This window comes from Papaver somniferum, chromosome 9 (assembly GCF_003573695.1).
Source record: "Papaver somniferum cultivar HN1 chromosome 9, ASM357369v1, whole genome shotgun sequence".
Lineage (NCBI taxonomy): Eukaryota > Viridiplantae > Streptophyta > Magnoliopsida > Ranunculales > Papaveraceae > Papaver > Papaver somniferum.
In genome coordinates, this window is record NC_039366.1 from 6,509,883 (window position 1) to 6,531,080 (window position 21,198).

At 37.5% G+C, this 21,198-nt stretch overlaps 2 protein-coding genes across 9 annotated transcripts; both read right to left on the reverse strand.

The window, feature by feature from the left end:
* Window positions 1–2,318: 2,318 nt before the first annotated feature.
* LOC113313518 (D-xylose-proton symporter-like 3, chloroplastic) lies at window positions 2,319–6,111 on the reverse strand. Its single transcript, XM_026562302.1, has 14 exons — window positions 5,875–6,111; window positions 5,679–5,797; window positions 5,055–5,133; window positions 4,836–4,895; window positions 4,681–4,747; window positions 4,470–4,594; window positions 4,280–4,381; window positions 3,788–4,165; window positions 3,635–3,682; window positions 3,481–3,543; window positions 3,301–3,381; window positions 3,100–3,198; window positions 2,812–2,949; window positions 2,319–2,721 (listed from the first exon to the last, which is right to left on the reverse strand). Exons 1-14 carry the CDS (start codon window positions 6,073–6,075, stop codon window positions 2,587–2,589), a joined length of 1,695 nt encoding a protein of 564 aa, XP_026418087.1. The 5' UTR covers window positions 6,076–6,111; the 3' UTR covers window positions 2,319–2,586.
* Window positions 6,112–15,109: 8,998 nt separating this feature from the next.
* Window positions 15,110–20,897, reverse strand: LOC113308540 (G-type lectin S-receptor-like serine/threonine-protein kinase At2g19130). 8 transcript variants are annotated; one of them, XR_003339896.1, is made up of 7 exons: window positions 20,698–20,897; window positions 18,837–20,107; window positions 18,454–18,579; window positions 18,116–18,330; window positions 17,951–18,034; window positions 16,275–16,359; window positions 15,110–15,293 (listed from the first exon to the last, which is right to left on the reverse strand). XR_003339896.1 is itself a non-coding variant. In XM_026557000.1 (7 exons), exons 3-7 carry the CDS (start codon window positions 19,603–19,605, stop codon window positions 15,263–15,265), a joined length of 1,266 nt encoding a protein of 421 aa, XP_026412785.1. In that variant the 5' UTR covers window positions 19,606–19,621; window positions 19,995–20,107; window positions 20,698–20,897; the 3' UTR covers window positions 15,110–15,262. The 8 variants fall into 8 exon arrangements, 6 of the variants coding, with proteins under 6 accessions (XP_026412785.1, XP_026412786.1, XP_026412789.1 ...); XM_026557000.1 differs by lacking the exon at window positions 16,275–16,359 and having other exon boundaries at window positions 15,110–15,334; window positions 18,837–19,621; window positions 19,995–20,107; XM_026557001.1 differs by lacking the exon at window positions 16,275–16,359 and having other exon boundaries at window positions 15,110–15,334; window positions 18,837–19,624; window positions 19,995–20,107.
* Window positions 20,898–21,198: the final 301 nt, after the last annotated feature.

Consider the following 21,198-nt stretch of genomic DNA (forward strand, 5'->3'; position numbering starts at 1 on the left):
TCTCGGCTATGATGTTTACCAAAATTTCCCCTTTTTTTTTGATTAGAAAATTCTCAAATTCTCAAGTCTCCCAAAATATTACCTCTTGAGGAGAGACTTGTACCATACCTATTTTTCAAAAAAAAGTCTCTCCAAATCTCTGAAAATTACAAATCCATGACTTTCAGTTCTATTTCGAATAACAGGAGTGTTTGAGTGACTCTTACGAAATCATAATCCAATAACATGGCGTTTCAGGGAATTTAAATGGCTTAAAAAAGTCTCTAACCAATAACAAGAGACATTGAGAGACTCTCCAAAAATCTCAACGGAATAACAATAGATTTGGGAACTTCCTAGAAGTCATTTGAAATCTCATTTGAGTACCTCCCTGTTACTCTTTAAGCACATGGCATATTGGGATTATTTTTCTTTACGGTTTTCATTTCCCTTTTTGAAAGCTTACAATTGTGGAAAGAGCTTCTCGAATCTTTTTCTAATGAGTTTCATCGATCTTCCATTATGATTTCCGTATAACACCACAAAAATGCACACAGTTTCAAAGTGAATCAGATTCTTCATCTATGTAAATGTTTACATCTTTGTGATGTTTTATTACCGTCATGCACCCACGCTCTAACGATTGCAACATCTTCTTCGATGGTGTAGCGAGTAACCATGTTTTACTTTTTGGTTGGAACAATTAGAGGCTGAAAGTTTGTGAGAGAGTGAGTTTTTGCACAAATTCTTTATTGGAGAAGGGTCATTTTATAGCAAAGGATGGTCGATGGCAAGTTTTTATCTTGATTTGTTTTTTTAGGAAGCCTTGTCTCTAAGTCTCTTTCACGATAAAAAGTTATTTGTATGTAGTATTTTCCAAGATGCGATATTTATCATCTTGGTCACACTCTTTCCCATAAACTGCCTCATATTGGCGATGAGCCCTCGTCCATTGTAGAAACAAACCCTTTATGTTAGATAGTGATATTCAAAACGATTTTTAATGAAACAACTTATCAAAAATTTACTCTTATAGCACCTGGCATAGTGGGATTGACTTCTCGAATCTCTCCTAAACGATTTTTGAAAGTTTCGCATTCTTCAAGAACTTCTCGAATCTCTCCTAAACGATTTCCAAAGTTCTTCCATTACGATTTCCGTTTAGTGCCACAAAAACTATGAAAAGACGGTGTCTCTAATTCTTCATCATGTTGTATGACCGTCGTCCATGCTCTAACAATCGAAGGATCTTCAAAATAAGAGCAGGGAGTCACCATAGTGTTTTTTCTTGTTTTTTGGATCGGAAATAGATGATAATGATGAGAGCTTATAATTATAATTTGGGTGAGGAGGGGATGATAGAATAGTCTCCTTTTATAGGGTTTTATGACCTAACGACTACTAGCCGTTTAGGTCATCAACCATATTTGTAAAAGTCAAAAAATACAACAAATCCCTTGGTTGAGAATGTCGACACCCAAAAACGTATGGGTATCCAAGTCGCGTATTTCCTTTTCGGCTGGGTTTGCAGCTGTGATTGAGACACAGGTGATTCTGGATAAGGATTTGACCAGGAATTCATCTTCACCCAGCCGTAAAACATGATTATAGCCATGAGTTCTTAAATGTCAACCGTAAATCCAATTAACGGCTTGGAAGAGATCTTTTCCGGACCGTTATTAAGTATTACGGTTGGGACGACAACTTTTTCCCAGCCGTAACCGGTAAAAAAACACAGATTTATTCCAATTTCTAACGGATTTGAGTCAACCAAAAATTTTAACGAGTTAATTACAAATTTTTTGACTAGTTTCAGAATAGGTTTCACCAGTTTTTCTTCAAAGTTTTCAAATAAGTTCATCAAACCCTTTTTCCAAATCAAAATAAAAGAAATTTTTTTTTGATTCCCCATAAATTCATCATCCAATTAGTCTAATCCATTGACTAATTATGATTAATTTACTTAATCATCATAATTACCACTAGTCATATCGAAGGCACTTAGGTATTATAGAAAATAATAGGATAAAGGGTTATAAGAATTACTATTTCATGACCCATGAATCCCCAAAAACCCATAGAGTTTGCAGCCCCAAAAATAGGATACTTTTTAAATGTTAACTAAAAATTTTCTTATAAAAGAAAATGTAAAATTTATCATTTTATTCATATATATGGATGGATAATACTACAAGTACATCTCATGCACTTCATTAAAACTCCAAAGAAAGCTCCATGGTATATCTTTGCAATGATCGAAGAAATCATACATCGAATGCGTCAAATCCCATGTTGTGTTATTCAATATAATTATAAAGAAAGAAACCTATCAACATCAATTTGGGAACAGACGAATCCGACTTTTCTTAACCAAATGCTTTTCTTAACCAAATTCTTTTGAACGACTCTATGAGAATCACATTCCCACGTGTAATAACAATTTAGTTGGTTTTTACATTATTGCATGCTTCAAAAAAAAAAAAGAAAAAAAGAAATTTACAAGTCCAACAAATTCAAGAGTCTGAATTTCAGTTTACATACAAATGAAGTTCCTGGCTGAATGTGTTTTGTTCAGTGAGATACTAAAAGCACTGAAGCTAATCTTCTTCACTTCAAAATCTTTGATTCAATTTCCTCCAGGCTCAAACCTTTTGTCTCCGGCACGACGAAGATTACGAACAGAAGAGATACTAAAGCAATACCGGCAAAAAGTAGGAACAGATTATCTGCCCCCAATGCTTCCTGCAGAATTTAGCAAGCATATGTAAGTTAAGAAATTGGTTATGTGACATTTGCAAAACCACTGACCAACGGAAAAAATCGCATCAATACCTTCAATGGGGAAAATGCAAATGTTACAAGAGCGTTTGCACCAAAATTTGTTAGAACAGCAAGACTAATTCCGCGCCCTCTTGTGCGAATGGGGAAGATCTCGGATACCATTAGCCAACTTATTGGTCCAAAAGATATCTGTGGAGAAAATTTAAAGCTTGGGTGATTAACAAATTTTGCGCAACACTTGGTGCACTTGAAATATGATATACAGGATTTCCCCTTCGTAAGAAACTACAATAAGCTAGCACATCGTAATGAACTCGATATCGTAAACACAATACAGACCTGGTAACAGCCAACATAAAGAAGCAGAGCAGCTACAGCGACAAGGGGATACCCCTGGAGAATTTTGTAATATGCTGAAAGAAACAACAATGAAGCTGTCTGCAGCACACAAGGGAAGACATGTGAAATCTAAAAGTTACAGGACATAAAGTGCAAACAGAATGGAAAAAGACTGAGACTAAAGTGATGGGTGGTACATACAATGCCAGTAACGCCTCCAATCAATAAAGGTCTCCTCCCAAGATCGTCAACTTTTAGGACAGCAACCCCTGTCATTAGGAACTGCCGTATGTCCAAAGAAAAATATTATTGCCATGAAAATCAACTGACACTTGTCAGTTTGGGTCGTGCAAATCTAATAGCAAAAAAAAATAATCATACCTTAAATAGACCAATTACAACTGACACTCTGGCAGCATCTGATGCAGCAGCAAATCCAGCAGTCTGCGATATAAGTTAACAAGAAAAAGCTTAACAACATTCTCTTAACAACGGTGATTAATGAAATTCTTTTCAAGCTATGAAGCCAATGTACCTGAAGAATGGACCCTGCGTAGTACAAAACACTTGGCTGCCCTGTTATCTGTCATGTTTACAAAAGACCAATTCAAATATGAGAAAGAAAGAACCAAGAAATACATGGGAATCATCAGAAGGTAGAACATAACACATAAGTAGTGACAGATACCTGCTGAAAAAGGACTAAACCTCCGCCAATTGTGAACGCCTTCAAACTCGGTCCTTGGAACACCTCCCAGAAACTGCCTTCGGAAGCTTCATCAGCATAGGCCTCTTTCAGTGAGACCAGAGTTTCTTCTACTTGTTTCTCAGATACTTTATCACCAGCAGGGCGACCTCTCAGTCTGCTTAGTCCTGCAATTGCTTTCTCCTTGTACTCCTGTAATGATGCTTTGCCCTGAACTGCTCTGAGAAGCAACCAGCGTGGAGATGCTGGCAAACTCCACATGCCTAATCCCATTAAGAGTGCTACAGGAGCACTGAACCCAAACATATAACGCCACCCTCCAACGGCATCAATCTCAACACTTCCAGCAAGATAACCCAACTGGACGAAAAGAAAAAAGTAAATAGATTTCATTAAATCAAATGAATGAAAATGCATCAAACCGATGCCTATCCAGTTTACCGGATTTTACTTATACAAATTACAGAACATTACCAGTATCCCAAGAACTATCATGAGTTCCTTCATAGATATAAGAGTTCCACGAATCTGAGAGGGACAAGTCTCAGCAATATATAGCGGAGCCCCATGCATGGCCTGGTAAAACCAAATAACTTCAACATTAACAAGTGCAGTGAGGAAATTTGTTTAGTTGAATGGAGAAAATAGATTCAGATAAGCTCACCAAACCTATTCCAAGACCGTAGAGAAGCCTCCCTAGTATGAGAACATTAAGGTCTGGTGCCAAACCAGTGGTTAAACCACCAAGCGCATATAGCATAGCAGCTATAATAAGTTCACGTCTCCTTCCTTAGACCAAATGCAATTTCTCAGCAAAATGATATAGTAAATACCCAAGATCAACAACAGAAAGAATAAAAACATTGGTGAGTTACCTAGAAAATCTGCTATGGGATAGACGAGGACAGAACCGATAAGAGCTCCATATAGAGAACCACTTACCTGTACAACCAAAGCAAGACCATCCTTAACTAAACTATGTTTTAGGGATAATTCATGTAAACTAGAAGAATCGAGTTGCAAAACTTACCACAAGACCAAGCTGTATGGACGATAGATCAAACCATGTTGTCCCACTAAGCTCTGGTGACTGTTACGTGCGCAAACATTGAAAAAAAAATTAGACACGCTACACAATATTTAGTGTCTCTCAAGTCAAATTCATGAGGTCATCACAAAAACGTATAACTAAAAACAAGTGTGTAGACCAAAATACTAGAGCAAACGATTGTAAGAAAAGGTAATATACCTGCAAAGAGATAGTAGCTCCTGAGGTAGCACCAATATCATACCCAAAAAGCAAACCACCAAGAGCTGGAAATAAGAACCTGCAAACTTTAGCGGATTATTCCTTGGAAAAGAAAACTTAGTCCCCTCTCAAATTCCAGGAACAATTGGATTACGCAAATAAGGAAAAACCAAAAACTCAAAATTTGTAGGAAGCTATAGTAAATGCTCTATGAAAGCCGCATTATGCAAATGCACATGTTCTAAGTGATTGAGGCTTTACACCATTGTTTCAAGGTACAATTTGAACTACAGTCAAATCGAATTTGCAAAACTTCTCTAGCAAAATGATCTCATTTGCATTGTGCAAAACTTCCCGGTGAGCCAATGCAATCTAATAACAGTCAAACTTGAAAAATACCTACAAATTTCAATGATTTCAAAATCCCCATTTTCTTAACTAAACTCGAACTCTCAGCCTCCCAGGATGTGGGAGTCAATGCCCAAGACTCACACAGGTTACATGACCGATGCATCCTCTCAAACCAACTACAATTCAGTTCTCAACTAATGGAATTCGATTACAAACCAACATTCTAAATGATGAATGTAACAGAAAATGAAGAAATTGGGTTGATTAACTTACGGTAGAATCACAGAAGTCCAAGAGAAAACTTCATCTTGATTCACTACAGAAGCTCCTCCATCAGGAACTAAAGACTGGAGTTCCTCATCTGATGATAAACTCTCTTTCTTTGCACTCACCTAACCACACCACACCAAAATCAAAATTAAACCAATTTTTCAACAATCTAACAACAACCCAAGTTTAAATACCATACCTTTGAATGTTTCCTGAGCTCCAATCTTGATGGAACCAAAGACATTCTCTGGAAATTCAGATTTTTATTCCTCTTCTGTAAGAAATTAGAAGATGAGAAGCTTATTAAACTTATGGGTTTTGATTGAAATTGTGTTTTCGTATGTGAATTGAGGAAAATTGATGATGAAGTTGCAGAGCTTGCAGTAGTAGTAGCAGCCATGATGTTTTGATGAAATGTGTCTCAGCGAAAATAATCAGCGAAGAAAAAGGAAGAAGAAGATGGTTAAACGGCTGAGATTGTTTTATGTGTCTAGAGATTTGTGTCGATCAGCTAAGCTAAAAGTCTTCTTTGGTGGTGGTGAGGAAAAAAGTAAATGTGATTAGGTACTGTTGGGAGTAGTTTAAATAATGGAGTAAGAATTTATTGAGGTGTTTGTATTGTTGACACGTATTGGAATTGTGATTAATTTATTTATGATGATGATTTTGATTGTCGTGATGTGTTGTGGAATGGTACGTGGGGTGATGAGAGTAGGACAACGTGGTGTAGAGTAAATCTATTATGTCGGTACATACAATGACACCACGTGAGACACATGACATTACAATTTTTGGGAAAGGAACATTAGCATCCCCATTCAATTGGAGCAGGCTCTATGGTTAGTGTGGGGCTTAGAGCATCTCCAGTACAAGGGATAAAGGTCTTAAAATTGAATGACACATAGGATTTAAGATTTTTTGCACCAATTTTCCATCTCCAACACAAGGGTTAAGGTCATAGAGATGGATGACATGGCTAAATGGGGGTAATGGTAATAAGACTTTCTCTATGATCTTGGGTCTTAAAGCCACATCATCATTTTGTCTCTAAACTCAAATAAAAGTTGGTTAGATGATATCTTGGTGGTTGGAGATCAACTTAAGGTAAAAAAAATTACATTTATCTTTTTTTTTTGTCATTTAGTAATGACCCACCCATAAAAAGGTGTAAATAAGACCTCTACGTAGGACGACCTTGACCCTTTGCATTGGAGATGCTCTTAGACTGAACAAAAGGTCTGAAGAAATTTTGTAAGATGTACGACTCCTTCTCTCTTCCCCATCTAGTCTCTCGCATGTTCTTGTTATCTCTGGCAATTTCTAGTCGTTATTCTTGTCTTTTACTCTCCTAACGGATCCCTAACGGCTAATTTCCACCGGATTCTGGCATTCTCATGCCGGAACTACACCACTGCTAACCTTTTTCTCTTGAATCCTATTATCTCTTAGTGTTTTGTTGAATCTCTTCTGTTTTATTCCTGATTTCTCTAGTTTCTCATGAGTTATTCAAATCACACAATCGTCTCCTACATCCCAAGCATCACCAGCATCACAGGAAATACAAGAATTACAGGAAACACAGGATACAGAAACACTTTCGGAAACAAAGCAGAGCTACTTATCACCTGTAACAAAAGACTCAACATGATGGAATCCATGGTCTTTTTCTACCAACATCTACCTAATTCTTCTGAAAATGATACCCCAAAAACCTTAACCTCCCATGTTCTCAAGTTTAATATTCATTCCATACAGTCCATAACTATATCCACTCATCATTCTCATACCAGTTGTTATCAGAATTATCATCAACAAAATCAATTCAATAACATTCAAATACATCCCAGACATAACAATTTTAGATTAAACATCATTAAAAGACACAAATATTCTTACAATAGAAATCGAAAGAAAAAGAAACATAATTATTCAATACAAATCCAAGTTCCCAATCATAACAGTTCAAACCTTAAAAAGAGAAATATCCAAACCAAAAACAAACTGCAACCTAAACCAAATTTCAGAACCCAGAAAATCCATAAGATTGAAGACAAAAGAGCAATACTGAGGGAAGAGACGATTTTGCTCCGACTCCCCTGGTTAACACTCCGAGTCCGACTACGAGTCATATAAACTCTAGGCTCTGCAGACCACCTCACTGGTTCTGGAGTAAGATACCCATCATGGGAATTCACTATCATCAGCATCATCCTCGTTCGGAATATCCATAGACTCATCCATAGAAGCAGCATGTACACTTCCCTCAGGAACAAACTCTGGATTAACTGGATCGGCAGCTGGATCGGTGGATGGAACGGTACCTGGAGATTCAAATCCTGCAAAAATTGCACGGCCAACCCTACCAGTAGCAGGGCACAGAGAATCCATCACTGGAAATCGCATGGGCTCATCATGGTGCCAAGGTTGAGCATCCATCTGACGAACCATCATCCTCTCCCTAGCATCAAGAGTTATGGATCGATAACCAACTCTGCTTACACCAGATACCAAAAATCGATCAGCTACAACAACAACGCCCTCATGAACCTCAAATGAACCATATCGGGGATGGAAAGCATACAATACCCAATGATCTCTGGAACCCATCTGAGGATGCTCTTTCGACTTTGGTATACCAGTAACATAACATTCCTCATATCAAGCACCTACACCAGTCGATCTATGCATGTCTGCACCAAATGCATGCTCACTGCTACTTTCAATTCCAACTTGGGTCTCCAACTCAGCAAAAGGGTTGCTCGTATCCTGATTTATGAGAGCCGTCTTTGGTTCATTGAAATGACTTCGAAGACGCTCTACTGCAGAATCCAACATCAATTCATGAACAATCCCTGGTGGCCCATTCTCTTGAAGACACTCCTCAATTTTCACTTCAATATTATGCTAAAGATCATCCAAATACCAAGTGAAATCATATTCATGACCAGGAGATTCAAGTCCTTGTAGAAAAGCAATCCCATAAGGCAACCGAGTAACACAATGTTCTCGTGGATATCAGTGAATCCTCGGTTCTTCTTCAACTTCAACCATCTTTTACTCACCCTTTCGGATCAATTTCCTTATCAGCACTAGACATCGTGATTAGATTGAATGGAGTTTTCTCAAGCATGACAGAAAATGTAGAAAAGAACAGACTAAGAAACTGAAAAAGTTCTTATCTCCGGCAGAGACATTTATAAAGACATCCATTGATTGGTATTGGGTCTCCGCACCATTAAGTGACGACGGTTCCCAAAGAGCAAGTCCTTTCGTCTCCAACACTCATATTCTCTCTATTGTCGCTTCAATTCACATACATTCTAGGCACTAATGCCTACAAAGGCTAACTGCAATCTTATGAGGCTAATTAATCCTAATTTTCAAATTGTGACAGGTGGAGGGAGGATAAGGAACAACGTTACACTTGGCAGCGTAACTCTAGCAGCAATCTTAACTGCAACATCTCTCCCACGACACTTACCCACAAATACGACTCAACTATATTTTCATCTGACTCGAGTATCATCTGACTCATTCAAACATACCAGTCGTATGCTCTCGAGTCAACTTCACATAATTCAGTCCACAACTATTGCAAGGCTGGTTATTGGGGATATAAATGCTGAATGGCGAACCGGCTGGGCTGAGAACTACAACAACTGGCTTTGAGTGCCCATAAATCCGAAAAATTACACCAAACCATATAAGGGACTTAAAAATCCATGTCTCTATTTCCACTTGGTCTCTGACAATGACAAGGCTTACAACCTCAGGAATCGGGTACCCCTACACACTCTTCCCTTTCAGTTCAGTTCTGCTAACAACACATCTTTTTGAATGAATAATTATGGCAGATCACTATCCAAGGTACCATTAGCCACTAAAGACCAAGTCCATCACAGCAAGCACACTGGAAAAATCTATCTACAAAGGTACATCCAAGTCAAATTTCTCTTTTATTTGAATATTAACTGCCAAATTAGAGATACTCTTTCAATGCATGGCCAACCACAGCATACGCCCGTGAACAAATTTCAAATTAAATCCTGCTATTTCAATACTCACCTTGGATCCATAAACCTTACCTACACCCCCACCAGTGAACATTACCTTCACTTACCTCTTATTGATCTCATTCTGTACCACTCTCTCACCCTCATGGATTCTTCTTCCTCAAACACCACCCCTAACAATATAAACAACTTAATCAATTAAATAAACACATCCTTAAACCTACCTGAGGACCTATTTACCAAAGTCTTCATTAATCCTGAAAATATCAAAACCAAAAAACCTCAAGATTGGAAAGGATGTTTCATTGGTAAACTCTGCAGCAATATTTTCTTTCAAACATCCAGACTTAGCAACTTCATCAATAGTAACTGGGAAATGCTAAGTAGAATTGAAGTGGATGTTTGGAACAGGAGAATGAATTACTACATCATCAGAACCACCCATGAGGAAGACTACTCAAATCTGAGAAAAGGAGGCACCATATGAGTCTTTGAGAAACTAATGGTCTTAGTAGGTGTACCTGCAAGTGGCCCTGATAACATCCATGAAGAATAATTCTCAAAAGTGATGATCTGGCTCTTTATCAAGAGAATCCAAACCCATATTATCCTTGACATCAAAAACATAGTTAAACCAATTAGATTTTTTCAAGATGCTAAGAAGCCATATGGAAGAGACAGATTTGAAAAATACTTGGAGGTAAAACTCACAATCAATGTCACCAGATCTCTCAAATTTGGAATAGAAGCATATGAGACACCTACTCTCTCCCATTGGTTGGAATGTGCTTATCCTCTTAATGGTATCAAGTTCTGCAAAGTATGTAGAATCCTTGACCATCCTAGCCCACCTTGTCCTACACCCCCAAACCAAAACCACTTACTGCAATCCTTCCCAACCCCCCAACCAGCTTCACCACCAAGAACCCCCCAACAAAAGATTTTCCAAGCTGGCAGGGTATCATCTACAGGACATACTCCGATTCTAATGTTTCTGCTGAGTTTGAAGCAAAAATGAAGGTTGATAAAAGATTGAAACTTGAAAAGACAATTGATAATATTACTTCAACATCCAACAACCCAATTACCTTTGGTGCTCAATCTGCAACCAATGAAAATCTCTCATCTCCTTATCCTAATGTCCTGGCCTGCCAAATCAAACATAAGAGTCTTGATCTAGCAAAGAAGCTTGAAGCCACACACAAAAAGAAACTTCTAAAGCTGAAAGCTGCTGCCAGAGCTCATCATACAAATCACCCTGAGGCTAGTGATAATCCTGAGGCTGCTGCTACTGATATAGCTGCTGATACTGCTGCTGCTAAACACATTTTCCCTGCTTCCCCTGCACCTAAGAAATTTCTCTTAAATGCCCTTCCTACCTTAGCCCAAATCAAAGCTAACTTGGAGCAGAATCAACTAAGAAGAAGAAAGAAGTTAAGAAGAAAGCACATACTTTTGAAAGTTTAAGTGAAAATACCCAAAACAATCAACATTCTGAGCCTAAGAGAAAGAAACCTGTCTGCAATGATGACAATCCTATTTCCAACAATGTGGAGCAAGTAAACCTCAAGAAACTCAAAGATCTGACATATGATACATGTGAGCAGATAGGCAACACCCCTTCCCCAATGGCTAATGGTACCATGGAAAGCTCATCCACTGGAAATATAGCAACACTCCTAACCTCTCTTTATTTCATTACAAGATATAAGTTCTACTTTATCACACATTTTGCTTACTACATCCATTATGGTCATATCACTAGAAGACTTACCTCCAAGTATCCAAATATATCCTATTTCTGGCAGTTCTATACCTCTTTAGCATGGAACTTCCAAGGACTGGGAATTAGAGATGCTAAGAGTTATCTTAATGATATGCTCAATAAGTTGAATCCTGATATTATCTTCCTCTCTGAAACTAAACAAAAACCTGATAAACTTAAAAAAAAACTATGCATGATATTGGTGTTTTCAACTACTGGGCTGTGAATACAGGAGGGGCAAGTGGCACTGCTGGTGGTTTAACATTGATTTGGAAAAGTAAAATTACCTTAGACATTGTGGACTATTCCTTGAATCATATCAATACAATCATCAGACATGTCAATAGGCCCCCTTGGCTTTTCACAGGCTACTATGGTAGTCCCTTTGACACATCCTCTAAACTCAATTCTTGGAAAATGATAGAGAAAACTGCAGCCACCAGTGCCTTTCCTTGGCTGATAATGGGTGACTTTAATTTTATCCTCCATAATACTGAAAAGTTCAGTACTCACCCTATGGATACTAATGAATCTTATCAATTTAATAAACAAATTCTTGAGCTTGATTTGGTGGATATTGGTTTTACTGGATGCCCTTTCACTTGGTCTAACAAAAAAAGGGGGCTTGCTCTTACTGAACAAAGATTGTATAGAGGTCTAGCTACTGATGACTGGCTTAACCTCTATCCCAACACCACTATCACAAACATGTTAGAAATTGGATCTGATCATCATCCCATATTGCTAAACTCAAATCGTCATTGGAATAATGGAAAGATACCTTTCAAGTTCTTTGGTCCTTGGGTGGAACATGCAGGATGCAAGAAAATAATTGCTGAATGTTGGAGGAAATCTACCCCTAGATCCAGTGCTTTTTCCATTGCAAGAAGACTCAAAGATATAAAACTGAAAATGAGAATATGGAACAAGGAAGTCTACGTAAACATCAAAACTAATATTCAAGAATGCAAGCAGTATCTAACCTGGCTACACAACAACTACTTCAAGGAAGATAGAGGTCATGCACTAGATGATGCAAGTAAACATCTCAAAAACTGGAAAGACATAGAAGAAAAGTTCTGGAAAACAAAGAGCAAAGATCAACTTATAAAATTGGGAGACCAAAATATAACTATTTTCATAGAGCCACCAAGAGCAGAACAAGAAGAAACAAGACTGACACAATACAGAATGATACAGGAGAATGGATAACTGATTATCAAGAAGTTAAATGCATCACTATTCATTTCTCAAAAATGGAATCATCAACCTCATCCCAACCACCATTTCATCTTCTGACAACATTATGCTAAACAGAAACCCTGACCACAATGAAATCAAATCCACTCTATTCAGTATGGCCAGTGACAAAGCACCAGGTACTGATGGATTCCCACCAAAATTTTTCAAAGCCAACTGAGAACTCATTGGAAATGACATTGTCAAAATGGTCTAACATTTTTTTTTTCTGGCCACCTTCTCAAAGAAATGAACTCTACCTTCATATCCCATATACCTAAAATTGATAACCCAACCTCCCCAAGCCACTTTAGACCAATTAGTCTCTGCAATACCACCTATAAAATTATATCCAATCTTCTTGCCCAGAGAATGAAACCTCACCTTAATAAAATCATATCCCCTTACCAATTTGCTTTCATACCTGGAAGACAAATATCTAACAATATATAGTTATTGCTCACGAGATAATACATAATATGAAATCCAAAAGAGGGAAAAAAGGTAACTCTGGAACTATGGGAATCAAAATTCATATGGCAAAAGACTTTGACAGAGTTGATTGGTCATTCCTAATATTTATCATGAAGAAGATTGGCTTCAATGACCAATGGTGCAATAAAATAATGCAATTTATCTCAACCACAACGTCGACTGTCCTGATCAATGGCTCTCCTGATAAGTTCTTCAAACCCTCTAGAGGATTAAGACAAGGTGACCCCCTCTCACCTTATCTATTTTTGTTTTTCATGGAATCCCTCTCAAGAACTCTTATACATGTTGAGGAGTTGGGCATCATACATGGAATAAAGATATGCAACACAACACCATCTATCAACCATTTTCTTTTTGCTGATGACTGCATGATCTTTTGCAAATCCAACTTAACAGAAGTTCAAAACATAATGAAAATCCTCCAGATATTTTGTCACTCTTCTGGGAAACTTATAAATTTCACCAAATCTGGTGTCTTCTTAAGTAAGAACACAAATCCAAGCCTCATTCCCCATATCAGTAACTCTACGGGGGTACAAATGCTTCAATTAGATGATAAATACCTTGGTTCACCTCTCTTCACTCATAAAAGCAAGATAACTTCTTTCAAACTTGGTGTTGAAAAAGCTAAAACTTAGACTTTCTAGCTGGAAAAATGTGCCACTGAATCCTACAGGAAAAGAAGTGTTCATCAAATGTATAACATCCTCTACTTGCATCTACCAAATGAACTGTTTAAGGATTCCCAAGAAGACCTGCAAATACATCAACAATCTTCAAAGAGATTTCTTTTGGGGAAAAAACTTGGAAAACCCCACTGGTTACTACCCCAAAGCATGGACTGCAGTTTGCAAACCAAAAGAGATGGGAGGTCCAGGCTTCATGAACATGGAATTGTTCAACAACTCTATGATAACCAAAATTGGCTGGAGACTTGAGAAGGATAAGGACTCCCTCTGGTACAAACTCATGGATGCAAAATACCTTAATGGCATAAATGTACTCAATATGGACATACATTTAAAAGAAGGGGACTCCTGGATATGGAAAGGTATCCTAGAATCCATAAGCAATATTCAACAACACTGTATCTGGAAAATTGGGAATGGAAGAAAAATAAAAATTTGGGATGACATCTGGATAACAGGAACTTCTACAAGAATCAATAAACCTCAACATTTCCCTCACCAAATGGAATATTTGCTCCTACAATATGGTAATTGGGATGAAAATTTGGTGCAAGAATACTTATGCAACACCACTGCTCAAGAAATTCTTAATCTACAAACTCACCCACAATAGGAGGATAAGATAATTTGGAAGCTAAACAACACATGAACCTTCTCTGTCAAAGAGCTATATAAAGCAAAGATTTACATCCTGTACAACAATGATACTCAATCAGGAAACTAGGAAGCAATATGGCACTTGGATGTGTCCCCAGTCATCAGGATATTCATCTGGAAGTGTGCTCATGGGATTCTACCCGCTAGTGCTAAAACAACTAGCATAATACACTACATTGACCCTCTATGTACTGTGTGCAATAGTGGGGAACAAGAAACCATGACACACATTCTTCTAAACTGCCCTGCTGCTCAGTCAGTATGGCAAGAAATTCTTGGTCCCATAATTCTCAGTTTGATAACAATATTATCTTCATGGATTGGCTAAACTCCTGGTTTCAGACTGGGGTGGTCAACAAAGACTGCAACATTTATGCCACCACATGCTGGTATATCTGGAAAGCCACATGTGATTGGATATTCAAACAAGTTGAGCCAAAAGCCGCAGTTCCCGTTGTCACATCCCAACCTAAATACCCGCTTAGCTAATATGGTTGCAACCTAATTGAACATAAAATCTAGATCACTGATTTTAAGAATCGTAAATACATAAACTAAACCCGATACAAATCCAAACACTCTGACATTATATAAATGAAAACCTCTCAGGTGATATGCATACAATAATGTGTTGTTTTACAGAAAAGCAAAGAATACATGTACATAAAATATTCACAACATCTCTAACATCATTACAAGCTTTAAGTTACAAAAAAAAAACGGATATCTTCACGCGCACCATTTCTTCTGATTACTGAAACTGAAGTGCGAACAAGTGAGCACATCATCCCAAAGGGGTGCCTAATGGAAACATATAACTTTCAAGTAATCACTAACATGATTCACCGTTCTAAAAGATAATAAATTTAAAAGGAACAGAACAATAGAAGAGATACAGATAACACCTTTAGCACCCAACACGAAGTATAAGATTGCTTCAACTCTTTTCCCCAGATATTGCGTCCATAGTGGCAATATCCATGAAAGATCCACCACCGGATGGATCAACGAGAATTAAATTAAACAACCTATACATATGTTATCCTAACTTCGTCTCACTCAATGGAGAAGAAGATGCTAGGAATAACTCCCGTCTCAAATGATAGCATGAATCCAGGTACCGTAAGATTTATCGTGGAATGCGTATACCTCATAAAATCCAATGCCACCATATAAGTCTAGAATATAATAAGGTTTTGATTACTATGATCTGACCTCGCACAGCAGGTTCACAAAAGGCCCAATCATTATTCGTAGGACGAAGTCTCCAAATAATGACCATATCCAGTCATGAACCTAGAATTTCTTCCTAAGTCAAGGTCATAGTGACCCAGTCATACTGCTAAGACTGAACAATCAAGTATGATATGCATATGAGTGAATTCCCCAAATAAAATAGTATATATACTATCGAAACGGATGAGTTACCGCCCTTCTATGGTAATATTTCATACGAATGAGTTACCGTCGTTCTATCTTAATAAGCAAGAAAGTAAGTAATATTGCTAACGGATGAGTTACCGCGCTTCTAAGTAATATTGTAAACTGATGAGTTACCACCCTTCTAGAACTTAGCAAGAAGCTATGAGGAATCACAGAAACTCCTCGCAGGGAACCACATAACGCATATTACACAACATACCCATTCAATTACAAACATCATGTTCAACGATAATAAGAACTCATCATGCTCGCATATAAGGTAAACTCAATGATTACAAGAAGGTTATAGAGTTCCCACCTGTTTTGAAAGCAAACCACTCCTACCTTGAAATCCAGAATCCACTGGTTCATCCTTTGAATCAATCGTTATTAATATAGACTAACTGTTAATCACACAAACACTCTAAGAGTTAGCCAAAAGGCTCAAACAAGACTCATAACGTAATCTCTTACAATTCTCTAGTTATAGGTTAAGTGAGCTATCTATTGTTTGTAAGCCCAATTATGGTTCTACAACTTTGTACAAGGAACCAAATGTAAATTCAGACCATAAGGGTCCAATCTATCAAAATAGGAAAACTATGCCTAAGCCCAAGTCCACTAAACAAGCCCATTCACTTAAGGCCTGGTTCATCTGAGTCAACTAACAGTCCCTAACGGTCAATAGGGTCAATTAACAGTCAACGTCTAATGTCAAGGTCAAAGTCAACAATTAAGGTCAGATCAAGTCAACTGAGTCTAAGGTCTAGTCAAGGTTCACTGAGCCAAATCCTGGTCACTGAGTTAACTCAATCAAACTACCTGAGTCAGCTAAACAAATAGTCATACATCTGACTGGGATGACTAGCAGGTCTAAGTTCAAGAAATGGATATTCAAACAAACAAAGCCAAAAACATAAATCCATAAGATCTAGCATAAACAACTTCTTAGTGCTAATTCACATTAACTCTGATTGAAATCTTGCTTATGTATTCATTCCATTCTCAACAACAACTTCATCAACATTACCAATTGATCAAAAGATTCAGCACACCACCAGAACCTGATGAAGTATCCACTTATAACTCCACCTTTATCCATTTCAGACCACAATTCACATAACTATTTCATGTTCAACTCATCCACAATAGAACTTCAGTTTCCATCCATACAGCTCATTCAACTTGAGTTCCTACAACCATCTTCATTATCAATTCCCTGCCACATTAAAACCATCTTCATTATCAATTCCCTAAACTACAACTTCAGAATCACAACCAGATTATAGCATCATTACTCCCAGGTTTGCAAAGCTATTACATATTACTCAAACACATCCCCTATAGCATCAACATCATAACCTAAATCTTGAAACACTTCAATTACCACCATCTGTAACTACACAACTCAACTCAACTCTGTAGCTCCATCTCCATTCTTGTACTATTTCAACTCAACTGCACATATATCTCAGGCCTCTTCCTTGCATCATATAACACCACACATAACTCCACCATCCCTAGCTATACCTATCACTAATCTGCAACAAAACTATTAGGGATTTGAATTTCACCCACATTACCATCCAATCTACCTTACATGATCTGCACTTCCACTTGCAACATTGAACTGCTGCTGCAACCCACAATTATAATCTGAACACACTCAACTGCAATACACCACAAACTACTTAATCCCAAATACTTCAGCCACCAACACAATTATCCAACCACCATAATCAACTGAAACTCAAATAAGAATCTCAAATTCTCTTATACCCAATTTCTATCATGAACTGAATTAAGCACTACAACTGCCAATTCGCCTTCTTCAACTAAGATCAAGAACCCTAATTTCTCCGTGAAACTCAATCTTCTAAAGAAACCAAAAATTAAATCTCATACAACCACCTAGACTAAAGTTAACCACATACCCATGAAACAATTCACTAAAATGAGTGGAGAGGCCCAAAGGATTATAAATCAACCACATACCCTTAGGGTTCTTGATAATATTTCCTGTCCAGAGTTTTTAGACAATCTTTTCACCGCTATTTGCTGCTCATTTTGCAATTTTCCCTATATATAATATTTCAATTATTAGGAATGTCCAATAAGTTGACCACTAATGTTATAATAATCAAGCACATATAAGCTTACCTTATAAACTGGTCCAAAACCTCCTTCTCCCAATTTATTTGTCAAGCCGAAATTGTTTGTAGCATTGGCTAAACAAGTAAAACCAAACATTTGCAATTCCTGTGATTCACCATTTGTTTTACCATCATCAAACATGTTTGTATTTTGAGTGTCGTCGTAGGTAGCCTTGGATTTTAACAAACCAGTCGACACTCCTTGTACTGCTTTCGATCTTTCTGCATTCATGAAAACAACAAGGCAGAGTTTATTGGGTGGCAGTCACGAAAACAGCATTAACAGAGTTGTTTGTTTGTATGATGCATTATCCCCTGCCAAAAAGAAGGAAAAGGTATATTTACCTCTTTTAGTTTTATTAGCTTTATTTCTCTTGAGCAGATAAATGTATCCTATGACGCCCATGACACTTGCCACCAAAAAGAAAACAGGTACGACGATCTTCCAAACTATCACCTTTCTCTTTCTAACTGGCAATTTGGAAGACATAGTAAGCACAACTTCATTATAGGCATATGGCTAAAAATCATAACATTTTGAGGTGCTAGGGTGGGACTACCCCACATGCAGATTGATGCCAGTTATAGTTGGTTATTATGATGTGTTATCATTCTAACTATCTAGAGTGTTATGTGGTTGTGCACTATATAAACCGGAAATGGGACAGTATTCTATATTGTTGGCATAAGCATATATATCCGCTTCTAATAACATATGTATTACTTACCTGCAGCAGTGGAAACAGGTACGAGACTGCTAGAGACAGGTGAAGGACTGCGTATATCCGTGGCTGCTAGTCTCAGATTGAAAACAGTTGTTGCATAACGAGAAGATGTAATGTTATTGAAATTTATTATATCTCCATCCCACAATTGACATCGATAGTCGAAAGCGTAAGCATTGCAAGAACATGTAGCCTCGCAAGCTGATTTGCATTCTTCAGCGCTATCTATTTCTGAGTAGAGGGGTTTATCAGGCAATCCTGAGGTTGGGATTGGTGAAAATCCATCTTCACTCCCACATTGCAAAGGCGTGCTCCTTACACATCCACCAGATGAATCCTTGAGACTCCAATCTGTAGGAGATCGTGGGGCAAAGCCCGGCAAACACTCACAGCTACCGTAGATATCCTGCTGGTTACAGTTGCCAAAAGGACCACAAATGCCATAAACATCACACAATTTGGGTTGAGACCAAAACAAATTCCACCTTTGTGTTGTTTCTGACCACGTAAGCTGCTGGATTCGGCCAGAAAAATCTATAACAAATCTAGAGATAATAGAACTGTTGTAAAGTGAGTAAGTAAAATAACTCTCATTTTCATTCGAAATGTAACTATAATTGAAAATGTAATTTAATCTCATCTCGGGAACTGATTGAAAAGTTTTTGATTCTTCATTCCACTCCCCACTTTTCCAAATTTGTTCGGAGTTGTTGCGGTATACAAAATACTGACTTGTTCCGCTTGAATCAGATTGCAAGTTGTAAAATCCCATGGCTGGATCTTCCCGACTTCTCCATGAAATAAGTTTCTGAGTTTGGTTAGTTTTCTTATTGAACCCAAGTTTTCCACCAGGTAACCAAGTATCAGTTGGGTTATCAAAACACCACCAATACACAACATTTGGATTAGAACCATCTCTTAAAACAAGATTCCCATCATCACCAAGGACTACTTGAGTTGTATTCAGTGTATTTGAAGATAAATTAGTAGACCAAATTGGTATTCGACTTAAATTATCAAGTAAAACTAAGTTTCCATCTAAAAATGTGAATTTCGAAGAAAATGGATCAAGAATAGGTGTATCTCTATTAGCAACCCAAACTACAGTTTGAGCTGAGACTTTTTTGTACCAAATACCTATATAGTGATTCTGAGACTTACCTGGTTTGAAGAAACCCAATTCAAAATTTCCACCCTTTGATATAATAGTTTGATTTCCAGTTAGAGAATCGCCTAAAGAGATTATATCCGCAGCAATTGTATGATGGAGTTCACTGCACATGACAAAACCAACAAGTAGAACAAAAAGAAAAAGCCATGATTGATGTCTTTCTGAATCCATCTTTACACAAACAATAATCAGACAAACCAGGAATAGTCAAAATCAAAACGAAATAAAGCAATTAGAAGTAGCTTCCATTTTTCTCATAATATACAATGACAGTACCGCCTGCAGTTGTCTTCGTTGACCCATATTTCACGTCCATTTCAACAATTATTTTATCAAGTCAAAAACTGTAGGAATGCGTATAGACTGTTTGATGAAACACCTAGCAGAATTTATTTATTTCTAGTCAGAGTGTGATGGATTCTTAGTCAAAATCGAATGTTCCCAGTGATTTTACAGTATGTGTCCATTTCAACCATTATTTAATCAAGTCTAGTTACATGTAGGTATGCGTATAGACTGTTCGATGAAACTCCTGGCAGAATTTATTTATTTTCCAATCAGAGTGTGATGGATTCTTAGTCAAAATCGAATGTTTTCACTAATTTTAAATTTGAGAAGATAATGCAAAATGAGTTAATCTAACCTTTTCTTATTTTCAACGTAAAGTTATGAGGTTAAAGATCAGGAATTTACCGGACTCTTCTCCATCATATGCTATCCTTCCATTCCTTGAAATCAAGATGATGGTCTTCCACATACTAAACTCCCAACCAGAATAATGGTGCTGAGTATTCTTGTGGTGGGGAATCTAGGAAGAGCGAAAGACCAATTTCGTATTTCAATTACCCTATCATTTTTGCAGAGCGAAAATTTCAATTACAGAGTGTAGATCCACATAGAGAGAAGTGGGGACAGCAAAGTTCTGTTTGGCGACTGATAAAGATTCCCAAGTTCATATAGTGGGTTTAGTGGAAGTGTGGTGGAACTACCTGACCAAGCCCATGAGGCCCAGGCCTGGTACTACCTAGCACTTCAAAAGAACGATTTATTTGGGGACCATGATTTTTTGGGGGACATTGGTTTTATTTTGGGTAAAGATATTAGAAGTAAACTTAGGTCACCTCTTATCTAGATATTTATATTAGTACATAAGTTACCCTCCTGATTAATTTTGTGTGATGATTAGTTAGTGTT